The sequence below is a fragment of the Vulpes vulpes genome, chromosome 14 (genome assembly GCF_048418805.1).
Source record: "Vulpes vulpes isolate BD-2025 chromosome 14, VulVul3, whole genome shotgun sequence".
In the NCBI taxonomy this organism is placed as follows: Eukaryota; Metazoa; Chordata; class Mammalia; order Carnivora; family Canidae; genus Vulpes; species Vulpes vulpes.
The window spans coordinates 20662572-20677701 of NC_132793.1; the positions used below are offsets into that span (position 1 = coordinate 20662572).

At 38.6% G+C, this 15130-nt stretch overlaps 1 protein-coding gene across 14 annotated transcripts in view; it reads right to left on the minus strand.

Annotated features, from left to right (window-relative positions):
- Positions 1–15130, minus strand: part of RALGAPB (Ral GTPase activating protein non-catalytic subunit beta) — an 83562-nt gene that overhangs the window by 34709 nt on the left and 33723 nt on the right. For 5 of the 14 annotated variants that reach the window (XM_026009681.2, XM_026009678.2, XM_072735876.1 and 2 more), the window contains 8 exons: positions 13433–13600; positions 12769–12883; positions 12243–12390; positions 9896–9960; positions 8347–8476; positions 6424–6545; positions 4967–5149; positions 3590–3741 (listed from right to left, as the gene is read on the minus strand). In XM_026009681.2, coding sequence (XP_025865466.1) covers positions 3590–3741; positions 4967–5149; positions 6424–6545; positions 8347–8476; positions 9896–9960; positions 12243–12390; positions 12769–12883; positions 13433–13600 — 1083 coding nt within the window. Of the gene's footprint in view, positions 1–3589; positions 3742–4966; positions 5150–6423; positions 6558–8337; positions 8477–9895; positions 9961–12242; positions 12391–12768; positions 12884–13432; positions 13601–15130 lie in introns of all 14 variants that reach the window. The other 9 variants (XM_026009680.2, XM_026009676.2, XM_072735874.1 and 6 more) reach the window with 2 other exon arrangements.

Below are 15130 nucleotides of genomic sequence, written 5' to 3' on the forward strand. Positions count from 1 at the left end.
TAAAAACTTTAAAAAGAAAAAGCAAAAACGAAACGTTAAAAAAAAAAAAAGAGTTTGAATTAGAAACAAAAGGTAGAAGGTGGGCAGCCTGGGTGGCTCAGCAGTTTAGCACTGCCTTCAGCCCAGGGCCTGATCCTGGAGACCCAGGATCGAGTCCCACGTCAGGCTTCCTGCATGGAGCCTGCTTCTCCCTCTGCCTGTGTCTCTGCCTCTCTCTCTCTCTCTCTGTGTCTCGCATGAATAAATAAATAAAAATCTTTAAAAAAAATACCATAAGTTCAAATTATATATATATACACATACATATACATATATATATATATACACACATACATACATATATATATATATATAAAAGTAGAATGCAAAGTGGGAGAGATTTCAGTTCAATGTAAACATCAAATTTTTAATAATAAAAATGAAATGGGAACCTTGGGGGTTAGAGTATCCCCAAATTAGAGACTAAATACTCTGTAAACATGTCTTACAAGTGGCCTAAGCAGAGCGCCTGCTGAAAAAACTTCCAAGAGTCCTAATTCTGAATTTGTATTAGTACATGAAGGAGAAAACACCCAAACCAGCCAATCTGTACTTCATAACTGTCTACTATTCTTAGCATTGTGAGAGGTGTTAAAGAAGGAAATGTGGCCTCTGCCCAAGTTGGGGAGACAACACTAGCATATATCAAATATAACCAGATATGATCGTGACAGTATAGAATTCCATACTATGCAGTAGGGTCTGGCTAAATGAGCAGAGGTGCAGAAAAGAGTCATCATTTAGAAGCAGAATAGCCAAGGAAGGTTCCAAGGAGGTAGCTAGATCTGATGTGAGCACTGAACAGTAAGAGGATGTGACCCTCCGGGAAAAGAAGGAAGTCATGAAACCCAGGGAATACACAAAGACAGGTATGAGCATGCCCAGTTCACAGCCACAAATGGCCTGCCAGGTCCCACTATGGCAGAAGGGATGTGCTGGGAAATATCAGACAGTGTAAGTGAAGACAGAGTAAGGAGGGCCTTGAAAACTGGACAAGGAGTTCGGACAACATAGCAGGAAACAGAGATCTATTCAGTTTTCAACCACTCAAGCAGCAAGAAAAAAAAAGCAGTTCCTAAGGACGAGTTAAAAAATGGAATGCAAGATCAACAGGAAGGGTAAGATTAAATACAGGGAAATTAGGCAAGAAGTGAGAAGAGCATAAACAAGCATTCTGAAGTTAGAGGGGATGGGGGAAATACTTCCAAAAATAAAGTCTACTAGACTCAGTCACTGGCTTCGTATGTCAATGACAAATAAAGCAGAGAGAAAATCAGAAAAAAAAGCCAAAGGTCTGTCTGTTTGCATAACCAGAAAACAGCAGTGATGCAGACATAAAGCCGTAATTTTGAGGGAACAGTGAGATTTATTTTGGGACAGGTTTCATGATGACAGTACTCTGCAGGGCCCTCTTCAAGACAGGTAACTGGAGATATCATTTGTGGAATTGCCAGCAGAGACAAGACAGCTGCAGATAAAACAGATGAGCCACCTAGATAACCACTGGCTAGGATGTCTGGAAGCCAGGGCTCACTACTCATTCTGAGCACACATCCAATTCTCATTGCCAGTCATAGTCTCATCAGAATGTCTCACTGAGGCTGGATACAGCAGACTTACTCTTGTATAATACAGAGTTCCCAGTGAGAAATGCTCTCCCCCGTTCTCTCTATATCCTTCTTACTCTTCCAGGCACACATCAAGACTCAGTTCTTTCATGAAGCTTTTCAGTCTACCCCACACCCACATGGTCTTCTCTGTGAACTTTTTTTTTTTTTAAGATTTATTTACTTATTTGAGAGAGAGAGAGAGAGAGAGAGAGAGAGAGAGAGAGAGAGAGATGCCTGGGTGGTTAAGCATCTGCCTTTGGCTCAGGGTATGATCTTGAAGTTCCGGGATCAAGTCCCACATTAGGTTTCCCACGGGGAGCCTGCTTCTCCCTCTGCCTATGTCTCTCTAGGTCTCTCATGAATAAATAAGTAAAATCTTAAAAAAAAAAAAAAAAAAAAGGAAAGAGAGGGAGAGAGAAAGGGAGTGTGTGTGCCATACGTGTGTGTGCGCATACACAGAGTGGTGGGGAGGGGCACAGCAAGAGAATCTTTGAGCAGACTCTCTGCACAGAGCCCAAGATGGAGCTTGATCTCACCATTCATGAGATCATGACCTGAGCTGAAACCAAGAGTTGGACACTTAACCAACCAAGCCATCCAGGCACCTCCCTGAACTCTTATTATTTCTAATACTCATCATCTGTGTAAGCAAATGTTTCAACAGCCACATTCACATTTTTCTGATTTTCTAGCTATTAGCCAAACTTCCAGAATCCCACTGAATGCCTAGCTAGCATAGTAAGCAGGACTAAACTGAAGCATGCATGCTTCTAAAAATGTACTGAGTAACCAAAGCCCACAAGGAAGAGATCCAACTTTATTGCGCATGCCTCAAGTGACAGACCACTAAACTCCAAAGACTCTGGGACCTTGGTACCGGCCAACGTACATACAAATCCGCGAGTAGTCTTGCCTACCACTTTAAGACCACAACGAGCAATCCAGACTGACCAGACATCCTCCTTCCTGCTCTCATGTGTTCTGGGTCTTCACCCACACTCACCCTTTCCTAAGTCCCATCTTTCCATCTGCACTATGATTCTACCTAATCTTCTCCACTCAACTCCTTCCCTTTAATCCATAAATGGGCCTACATTGCCTTCCTTCCCTCTTTCCACTTTCCTCATTTATCTGCCAAATGCAAACTCTCTAAGCAATCTCTGCTACTTTTCTAAGGTTCCAACCTGTTTCCATTCCTTCACTACCTAAATGATTAGGTAGTGAATCTTCTCTTGCTGCCTTAACTACTCCTTAATCTGGCTTCTGATGAAACTTCATCTATCCTGTGAAAGTCAGGTCCAATGTCATCTTCTCTAGAAATCTCTGATTTCCCCTTAGCTGGAATTATTCATTTCCCCCTTCCAACACATTATTATACCTCTTCTCCTGGAGCACTTATTCTCCTCCCAACATTACAGCTATTTGTGTTCATCTCTTATCTTCCCTACTGGACAAGAAGCTCTTTGAGGGTGGCAACTGAATCTGATTTATCTTTACAACCCTATTATGAGTTCCTAAGAGGGAACTCAAGAAATCCTGACTGAATGAACTTCTAATATGTACTATAAATGTAACAGACTACAGACCACTAAGCTAAAAAGGAGGAGACCTAATAGTGTGACCTCAGGCAGATCCCATCTCTGGACTCAGGCACCAAAGTGAAGAGGAGAGTAAAGTTCTCCAAGATCCTTTCTAATTCTACCACGACATGTCTTCAATTAATGCCACCTAGCACAGAAAAACAAGGACTCAAACTCCCAGCCCCACATTCCTGGTTTGGTTCCCAAAACATGTTTTTCCTTTCCACTTTACTTCTAGAGAAAAAGTTTCCTGGAAGGTTATATCACTTAATGCTGAACAACTGGGGAGAGGAAACAACATGGATCATAGCTAACCCCATCTAACTGCCAGGCACAATCCCTGTGCAGTCACTTTCATACCATGTTAGAGTGGCTTCAGCAGCATCCTTTACCCTCATAGATGCAGGGTTTGGCTCCTTATCTCCTTTGTACTTGACCTCTTGCTCACTGTTCTTGGACTTACTTCCTGAAATACCCAGTTCCACAATCTCCAATACTTCCTTAAGACAGTCCTAGAAGCAGGAGAAGCAAATCAGTTTTTGTAATATACCTATCTTGTGAGAAGATAAGTACGTCAAAATGCTAAAAGTGGTTGTGTTTTGGCTGGTGGGCTCAAGCTTCCTTCTCATTTTAATAGGTGTATGTTAATTTCACAATAATATAATAAACTTTGCCCCCCAATTTCTCTTTAAAGAAATGAATTTGAGTGTTGAGTTAGATAATAATTAATGATAAATCTAATTCAATCTTATCAGTCATAATTCTTATAAAATTACCACAGACTATAGGATCAAGAAAGCCCAAGTTAAAGAGACAGAACAGTAATTCACCTAAACCCGGGGTAATTTAATAAGACATATTAGATTGTCCAAAAGGAAGTTCATCAGTTACTGACATTTTTAAGCAATTCTTGGTACCATAACGTTAGAAACCATAAAGAAAATAACTAAGATTTAATCAACAGTATTATTTATAAACGATATAAAGCTCTCCATAAATATTCAACGAGCCTGATATCTCTTACTTATACTATGAATTCTTCATAACTGCCTGCCTCCATATAAGGAAATTATTAAATAAAACAATGTCAAAGGAAATCAGCCTAGATATCTGGGATATCTGGGCCCACCTGAAAGTGGAAAACATGTGAAATGCAATTTTTACATACAGGCAAACCTTTACATCAAGCTATGCTCTAGGTTTGCAGCCTGGCTACCAACTGCCCTTTGAAGTTTGGCAATGGGTGATCAAAGTGCCTTCTGACCATCTTGAGGCTACCACATCCTTTCAAGAAAGAATATTCTTGATAGTTCAGATAAATCAGTCAAGGCTCTATCTTTCAAAAGAACTTCTCTATGGGTTAATTTGCAACCAAATACAAGCATGATGACAATTTTTGAGTTGTGCTCAAAAGGACAAGTGTTCTATCAAAATATAACAAGTATATTCAGTTTAAAGTATGCAATATTGTATTTAAATATTCTCTTTTAGGAGGCATTTTCCCAACATACATTTTTTTTTCTCCTTCCTCTTTTAAGATCTAGTAAACTGGGACGCCTGGGTGGCTCAGCAGTTGGGTGTCTGCCTTCGACCCAGGGCATGCTCCTGGAGACCCAGGATCGAGTCCCACATGGGGCTCCCTGTGTGGAGCCTGCTTCTCCCTCTGCCTGTGTCTCTCATGAATAAATAAATAAAATCTTTTTTTAAAAAATTAAAAATAAGATCTAGTAAACTAACCTTTTCATCAAGCATATCAGGATGCTCTGTCAGCCAGACACAGAGACACTGAAAAGCTGCTACTATCATGGAGTGCAGATCGCGGGAGTGAAGAGGAGCTGGCCGACTACACTGGTACACGATGTAGCTGCACACAGAACTGATGGCTCGTTTCCGGTCTCCCGAGTCAACCATCACCTTCACCTGAGCATATTCATATGGGAAACACAGTTAGCCAGAAACTGTACCAATTTCACAGTATCTTCACTGTAGCCTGGCCTTTCTGACACAGTAATACACCACAGAAAACTTTGCTTTTTAAAATATTATTTATACAGAGGCACCTCCGTGGTTCAATCAATTAAGTGTCCAACTCTTGATTGTGGCTCAGGTCAGGGTTTAAAACCAAGGCCCAGATGGGGCTCTGTGCTGCAGGTAGAGTCTGCTTGAAATTCTCTCTCCCCCTCTCTCTCAAATAAATAAATATATCTTAAAAATAAAATATTATTTATACAGAGAAACAATATTTCAGATAAATTATCACATAATACTCTATAAAATCAGAGGACATTTTTCAAACTCTACAACAGTTATTTCATTTTAGCATATTTCTTCATTGGCTAAAACCATTTTAAACTCCTAGATGCACCTATTCATCATTGCTAGATATCAAAAGAATAGCTGGCAATGCAACATGTGTACATTTCTTAAGCCCTATAACCCGATGCTGCAGTGATGCTCTATGGGCTATAAAGTTCTGCATAGCTAGCTGCTCAGAGGTATAATTAATATACAGGAAACTACATATATTTGCAGTGAACAATTTTATAAATTTTGGCATAAATATACACTTGTGAACTATCATATCACCACAATCAAAATAGCAGACATGCCCATCACCCCCCAAAATATCCTCATGCACCTTTCTAATCCTTTCTTCCACTTCTTTATGCCCCCTCCTATGTTACTACTGATCTGCTTTCTGTCAATACAGGTTAATCTGCATTTTCTAGAGTTTTATACAAATAAAATTATATGTATTGTATTCTTTTTGAGGGGAGGGGATCTAGCTTTTTCTACTCAGCACAAACATTTTGAGACATATGTACATTTTTATATGTATTTATCCAAATCATATGATCCTACAACAGCACCAAATGTCATGTTGGAAATTTAAGGGTATTATAAGCAAATACAAAATCAACAAGTATTTATTAGCATATGCAAATAAATAGGAAGATTGAAATGTTTCCTGTAACTTAACAGCAAAAGTATTATTCATAATCTTTCAACCTATTAAAAGAAGTAAAGTTCATTTTGTAAAATTTCACTTGGAGGCTCATTTTTGCACACTCTGGATACAAACTATGTTGAGTATAAGCAACACTGTGATACCCGTATCAAAGAGTTGGGAGATACAGGAAAAAGAGTCATGGTCTAAAGCTGTTGGGCTAAAATAAAAGGACTGTCCTTCTCACCTTTGCCAGGCCAGAGAGGAGCTCCAGTGCTGCCAGTGATATGCTCATGTCTTGCCGCCACTGAGAGTTGAGTCTTTGGGTGACAAGATGAATGCTGCGAATCAGGAGCCCAGCAGCTGAATCTGTATTAAGAGCTAGGATATAACCCCAATGCCACATCCCACAGGGAGGGAAAACAACTAAGCATTAGTAACGAGAAGCACAGCATTCCACCAGGCACAGACCACAGCAGCCACAGTGAGCACGACGGGCACCCACACAGTGCTATGCTCCCCACCCCACTGGCCTGAGTATCAAGCCTGACTAAACAACAGTGCACAGGGCACACACACTGGACCAAAGCAGCTTCTAGCTCCCAGCTCAGGTACTTTTATACAGACATCCACTAGGATTTGGCAGTTCAGTATCATTCTTATAATAATATAAATTTTAGAATTTCTTAATTAACTCATAGAGAGTTATATTTTCATAAAAACAATGAAAAGGCTATCAATTATTTCCTCAGAATTTTATAGAAAAAATAATTCACATTTTAGAATCTCCTCAGATGCTAGGACTATCCCAAAACATCTGTTGAAATTATTTTTAGGATTTAAACTATCAAAAGTCACATGCAATGCCTTTTCAAACACATTTTAACATTTAATTCTCTAAAGCTACTTTAATACTTCTTAAAAAAGTAAATAACCAAGTCACCATGTATTTATATGGCCTCCAGTTCTACATTTAAATGTAATTACTACTTAGCTAATAATAAATAAGGACAAATTTAAATGGAATTTATAAAGGAAGCTTTAGGGACATTATACCTGTCGATCCTATCAGAAAGAGGGCAGTGACAACAGAAAAAGGAATGATCATTAAAGAGAGACATTCATGCGACACTAACACAAATCTGGATTTCTTAATAAAAACTATGACATTACAAGGAGAACTAACACCAGTTCAAAAGGCTGAAACAAACAATAATCACTTCAAACATTCATGTTAGAACACATACAATAATTCAAAAGGTTTTTTAGTTTAAAAATGTTTTAGAAAGCATGAAAAACAAATTTTCACCTATAATACACTTAAATCCATGAACATAATGAATAAGGTAACAATTTAAGTAGCTTATTTATAAATGTAATATCCAAATTTATTGAATAACCACACAATGACCTGATGTTATCTGACATGCTCAAGGATACTGAACCCAAATTTAAACATGCTTGGACTCCTAGGCTCATGAATTCTCCAGATAATTAAAAAATTAAATTCACATCTAAGGATCTAGATTTCATTCCAGTCAAATCAGACTAGCACTCACAGATTCAATACAATATTAATAATTATGTGTAAAACTACAAAGGCACCCACAAATTCACAGAACCCATAAAAGTAATTGCCAAGGGTAGAGGCCATAACTGAATAGGATGCTCTACTAGCAAATGTTTCCTTACTTTCACTTAAAATATGTGACTGAAAAATCTAACCAGTTGTATATAGTAGCATTTATAGTTTTTAAACACAAAGACTCTCTCCTTTGGGTTCCATCTAATGTATATTTTACAACTCCACTTATCACACTACCAGTAGTTGATGTGCTGGCTAGCTCTGTCATCCTGAGGCAAAGGACATCCTATTTCTCTGCAGTACCAGTATCTGATACAGAATATATAGAGATTTTTTGACCATTCACTATAATCATTTATAAAATCTAATAAACTATCCCAAAATCTAGCTATTAAAAGTTATAGAGCTAATTTTAAAAGGTTTGTTTTCTCTTAAAAAATCTTTCAGACTAATAATCTATTATACTTAAGTACATTAAAATTATGAACATTAAAATTTTATTTAAAAAGATTTTGTTTTATATATCTGGGCATTAAAAGTTATTCAATGAACTTTGAATTTCAAAAAGAAACAAACATGGCTTACCATAATCCCTTAGGAGAGCTTGAGCAGGTCTTTCACTATCGGGAGTTGTGGGTTCTGTGCTTCCACCACTTGCTGAACTAATACCACTATTAGTACGACTATGACTCTTCAGGTTATTTTCTCCACCACCCTAGTCAAATAAAAATGAATCAAGTATTTGAGGGCTACATCCAAAACTGACAAGCACAGATTGAAGTCAGTCATTAAAAGTCATGCTGATAAAATGGAATGGGCCAACGAAGTAGCACAAACGGATTCACAGATAAAAACTGACAAGAGAGGGATCCCTGGGTGGCGCAGCGGTTTGGCGCCTGCCTTTGGCCCAGGGCGCGATCCTGGAGACCCGGGATCGAATCCCACATCAGGCTCCCGGTGCATGGAGCCTGCTTCTCCCTCCGCCTGTGTCTCTGCCTCTCTCTCTCTCTCTGTGACTATCATAAATAAATAAAAAATTTATAAAAAAAAAAAAAAAAAAAAAAAAACTGACAAGAGATTAAAACTACTAGTGGTGTTTCTTCAGAGACACCATCTACTGAAGGATATGAAAGGTCTGATGATTATGGATGTCTATTCTGGAGTCTTTGCTGCTGTTTACAAAGGGCCAGCCTAAGACCTTTCCTATTTTCACTAGACTTAACTAGCTAATGACTCTGGGCCTTTAAAGAATTACCCTAGGGCCTCCTAAGCAAAATTTCAGAACAGGAGTACAATCTTAAGAAAACACAAATAAACAAACAATAATAACTTTCAAATGTACTTACATAATATAACACAAATGATATCATGGTTAGTATAAAGATTAACTCCTATATGTATAGCAGCTAAGAAAGGTATCTGTTAAAGATTTCTCTCATTCTTCCCGATATAAACAAAATTCATTATATCCAGATCAGCTGATTATTATTAGCCACCTATTGGGAATATAATTACCTTAATAATAATTTGATCACTCATCCCATATCTACCCAGCTCTATATCCAACATATTAATTTCCCCACTCTCCTGCCTCTACTCTAAGCATGGGGATCACATATCCTGAAGCCAGAAGCAGGGAGCAGTGGGAGTCTCTGGGAAGTTTTTTTAATTTGGAAGTACTGGTGCTTTGGGGGACCTTCGAATTTGGTCTAAAGGAGCTAAAAGAGCTCATGAGATGGAAAAGAATAAACTTGATGCTTGTTTCTAGCCAGTGTTAGATCTACTAGGGATAGAAGGAATTATGGAATAGGGAAGGTTTTCCTAGATTACTCAAGCCAGTTCACCAATACAGCAAAAGAAGTTAAGAGCTTTAAGTGCAAACTGTCCAGAAATAAAGACTGCATCTAGTTGAAATTACTCCATGCAGAATCTCCCAGGGACCTGACAAATGGTTGAGGAAGCACCGGTAAGAAACCTCAAAACATACATTTTAAAATAGGATCCTTCTGAATCACTGAGCTGCATTTACAAACAAATGCCTTTAAAAATCACAGGGACAGACATTTTGGAATGCAATTTACATAAAATCAGGTATTGTTATTATCTGACAGATTACATGTGGTATGCTTCTTACCATCTCCATTTGGCAACCAATGGCTTCTAAAAGTGCTGAATCTTGAACGATATTTAACATTGCCCCTGTAACAGCAAAAAAAAAAAAAAAAATTTATTTAAATATAGGACAAGAATACTAAAATGACTAAACTATCTCAATTAACACCAGAAATAAGAATATGATTTTAGCTGACTATTCCTGAAATATCCATAAAATTACTAATAAATCCATTGACTGGCATGAAAAAAAAAAAAACCACACTCTTTAGAAATGCCCTAATTCTGATCTGCCTTCAAGGTTCTTTTTTTTTTTTTTAAGATCTTATTTATTTATTCATGAGAGACAGAGAGAGGTAGAGACAGAGGCAGAGGGAGAAGCAGGCTCTGTGCAAAGAGCCTGATGTGGGACCCGATCCCAGATCCCTGAGCCAAAGACAGACGCTCAACCACTGAGCCACCCAAGGTATCCCTGCCCTCAAAGTTTTAAAACTACATTTTCTAAAATAAGTCTGAAGCCCAAACTTAACTATATAAAAACATGACCACTATCAGGTATTTTTAAATTGGTGTTTCAAACGATTGTAGACATCTCAATTTCAAGGCTAATAAAAACTAAGAAAAATATTATAGAATACTTTTAAAAAACAGATCATATTCTTTTAGAAATAAAAGAAATCACAAAAATCACAGCTATATCTTTCTGACCATACTGTTTTTATAAAAGATTTATTTATTTGAGGGAGAGGAAGACAGAGAGAAAGAGAGAGCATGAGTGGGGAAAGGGGGCAAAGGGAGAGAAGAATCTCAAGCCAATTCCCCACAGAGCACAAAGCCTGGGGCCCAGATGCAAGGTTCAATTCCACAACCCATGAAATCATGACCTGTGCAGAAATCACCGGTCAGATGCTTAACCAACTGAGCCACCCAGGTGCTCCTGATCAGATTACTTTTTAAGACTGATTAAATCCATATGGTTCAGGGCTACCCCTGGCTGCATATTCTGAAGGTGAGCTGCATATATTTACTATCAAAGAACTTACAACCCTAGAAAGACTAGAATAGATATAAGACAGTGAGCCTAGCTATACTGCTTCTCATCTCAGGGCAGGAGTACTCTTGTCCACAATGGGTAAGGAGAGGACAGACACAGCTTTGGCAATCTATGGCAAGAACTGATAATTGACTATTCCTTGAAATGCACATAGGGAACTCTTCAGAACAAGGGTGAGGCAAAACTAAGTAATGACTTTGTAGAAAATTATCTGATTTCAAGTGACACGTTATTTGAATGACCTAAAACATTACAACTTGGAGGTTCTCTCATAGCAAGGTTTAGCCTCTGTTCTTTCAACTCTTATAGAATGAAAGGATTTATTCTTCCCCACTTACTCCATCTTCTCACTGAAGACCATACTATACTTCCTGAACACTCATTCCAACTACTCCTGCCATCACCAATTCTTTGGCCATGACACTTCCTCTCCTGAAATGAAATCCTAGCCTCCTTTTTGCCTATTCAAATTCTGCCCTACAATATCAAATTTAACTTTCACTTCTGCCTATGAATTCTTCCTTGCTCATTTGGTGTCTTCTCTCAACACTGAAGACACTGAACAAGATAAGCAATCGGCCCTACCCTCTGTCATTATCTGACACTTTGGGAGGATATACTAATTTCTTCAATAAGACTTGCTCCAGGATGAAAGCCATGCCACTCAGTTCTTTAGTGCTCTCCTCAGAGCACCTGTACCTAGGACCATGTCCTGGCTTTGATGAAAAGCCATTAAGTACAGGAAGAGACAGATGTAGTAATCAAGCTGAAAAATCATGGAAGCCTGAAATATGGCAATGGCCACAATGATAAAGAGTCATTTAAGAGTGATTTAAGAGAATCAGTATGATCAGGAAACCAACAGAGAACATGAAGGAAAAAGGAAGGAAGCACAGCAGCAGCTACTCCTCAGTTTCCTCCTGGCAGGGTTCTGATATGGCTTCCAGAATTACACCCATCTCAAGAATGTTCCCCATGGACATAACAGGCAGGAGGCAGAGGAGAATGCAGATATACAGGAGGGAAGGAAAGAGGAGACAGGGAGAGTAAAAGGGGAGATGGGGAGAGGAGGGGTGAGGAAAGAGAAAAATAACACAAATAAGACTAAGCAAAAATGACCCCCTAAGACAACTGTAACGCTTTCCCCTTCCCTCATCTAACCTTTTTAAACTTTTTCGCATATAAAAGCAAACAAATTCTGCCTCTGGTTAAGTAGAGCTGTATTAGACTCAGGCTCCAACACTGACCCTACCTTCCAAGCACGCCTGGGGTCAACAGTATATGGGTTCACCTACAAGAAAATATGAACACAAACCTAGTATCATTTGAGTGTTGTTGGGGTCCGTTTCCGTTTGCAAGGCACCTATTAGTATATTCACAAGTCTCAACTTCAGGGACAAAAAAGTTATTGGTTTATCATATGAAGAGCTGTCATCATTACTAAACTTCCCTTCCAGGACCACCTATGGAAGAAACATAATATTCAACATGAACTGTTGTGGTGCACTATGCCCATGTGGAAACTGTTACACTGGACAAAGAGACCAGGCTAACAAGCGAGGCTTTCAATCTGTCTAGTAGCCACTGTGCTAAGTCTTGCACTAACTCACACAATACATGTTAATTAGCTGTCACTAGTTATTGCCACTTGAAATGGCAGACCAAGGCATGCTGGCTGGCTGATAGAATAAATACCACAACAAATCAACTTTGTTGATTTGACTGAAATAATCTGAAAAAAAGTTTTTAAAAAGCTCATGTTCCATCTTTAAAATATAATTTGACTTGAATAAGCACACAGAACAGAATATAGAATATGAAGAACTTTAGTAAAACATTACCTCAGATCTGACTGTGCCAAAATGATGAGGGAGGGGCAATAAAGAAAGGAGGATATTAATGGAAGATCTTCTCAATTCTGTTGGATTTACATAGCTTTTGAATTTTGAGAGTTCTCTGCCAAAAAAAAAAAAAAAAGAAAGAAAAAGAAAGAAAGAAAGAAATAGCTATTGGTATTTCCAAACCAAAGTATGTTTTTAGCTTTTTGCCAAATACACATTATGTCAATTTTTCACAATATAAGCACTGGGTTTGGTTTCATAAAGAATGCAGTAACTACTTTCCGCTGAGTTTATATTCTCTAGGGTGTGTGTGTGTGTCTCTGTGTGTGAATTTCTACATTAAACTATTACAGAATTAAACTAGAATCTGACTGATTGATTCTACGTGCATGATCTTCTCTACAAAAGTAGGACCTCTGGGCTGGGGTTGCTCTTAGCCCTCTAGACCAGTCCAAAAAGGATTCAACATGCCCATGGACAAATTAGAACTAAATAAAATCAGGGGTTAGATGTATCTGGATGCTCTATGCTCACGTAATGTGACCTGAGTTCCCTTGGGCTATAAAGACAACCACACAGATAAATTAGGAAACTGGGAAGGAAGCACCAAAACAGACCAGGCCAAACCCAACAAGTGATATGCTAGTACAGAGTGAGAGCTTACCTGTCAGGCAAAATGGTTTCAAGAGCTGAAATAAAGTAAGGAACCACAACATCAATCCCTTTCAAGTCACAGCAGAACAAAGGAGGGGAGTTTAGAATAACGCTGGCCAAGACAGGATGGCACACATAATCATTTATCTGCAAACCTTGAATTAAAAGCATGTAAAATCTAGGAAAGCAAGAAAAAAATTTTAAATAAACTGCTGATCAATTGTTTTCATAATTATTAATATTTTCTACAGTAATCTGAAAGTCTATTTCCACTCTTCACTACTTCTATCCTTTAAAAGGTATTACTGGAGTTAGAATAATTCAAAAGCAAATATACTACGAACCAATAATTTTTCCTAATGAAAAGAGAAAAAGATTCACGTCTATTAGACCTCCTTCAAGTGCTAAGCCTTGCAACTCAGTTATAGGTGCCTGCAAATGAAACCACCAAAACAAGATAAATGGCTGCAGAAATTATCAGTAAACTAGAGGAATTAGTGAACTAAATTCCATATTAGTAAAATTTTGCAACATTTCCCAATTCCTGAAGGAAAAAAAAAAGTGTGTATTGTGTCTTTTTCCCCTTCTCCATCAATTAAAGAAAGAAACCTCATTCAACCCTGCATTCACCACCACATGGAGGTGAGTCTTTTAGGGATATACCTAAGCTTACCTTCTTTTAGCCTCCTTTCCTAACCCCCAATCAACTAAGTATTCAATCTTCCATCATTCAAAAGCAACTATATCTGTAGATTCTTCTACTACTGTGAGGCACTTTTCTCCACAAACCTCTTCGGAAACAACTCCCTCACCTCCTGGTCGCTATTCGGCACACTGCAATCTAGCCTCTCTTTCTAGAAATCAGTTGAAACCATGTCAGCAAATAACCAACGGCCTCTCAATTGCTAAATCCAGACGACATGTCTAAGTCTTAACTTAATCTGCCTTTTTAAAGTATTCAACCCTTTAATTACTCCCTTCTTCTCTTCTTTTCCTTCTGTGACCCCTGAAGTTATTTCCCATAACAGACCCTCTTACTCCTCCTGCCTCCTATACTGGTGTCCATCAGGCTGTCACGCTCCACCCTCTAAGCTCTCTCTCATGCTAACCTGGTTTTAAGCCACTGAATATAATCAAATGAATCTCTAGCCCATGCGTCCCAACTGAGCCCCAGATCTGTTAGCTAAAAGTGTGTTGGATACCCGAAGGCAGGGCATGTCTAATTATTGATTATTGATAACATGTACTGATTACTCTAGTACTTCCTATAAACACTGCACACAGTAGGAAATTAATAAAGATTTGTTGATTCATATCCTACATGCATCTAAAGTTCAACAGTTTCACAACTAAGTTCATCACTTGCCCTCTAACAAATCTGCTCTTTCGGTTGCTCATACTTCCACCCATCCAGTCTTATGGGCCAGACAGAAAGCACATAGTCATAGCCTTCTCCCTTATTGCCATTGGTACTGTTCAGGGTATATCGCCAGCCCAGAGCCTCCCTCTTGAGACCATGCCCCCACCACAAGGGATGAGCTCCAGCATTCCGTGTGACCCCTCCCTCACAGCTGTAGCTGACTAGAACAGAAGACACTTGATTAATCAGATCCTCTTTCCCAGGAATCTGAAATTAGGCTTCAGAAATGCTAACTTCCCTGCTGGCCATCCATACCAAAGCTATGGAATTTGGGAACTCAGAAGCATA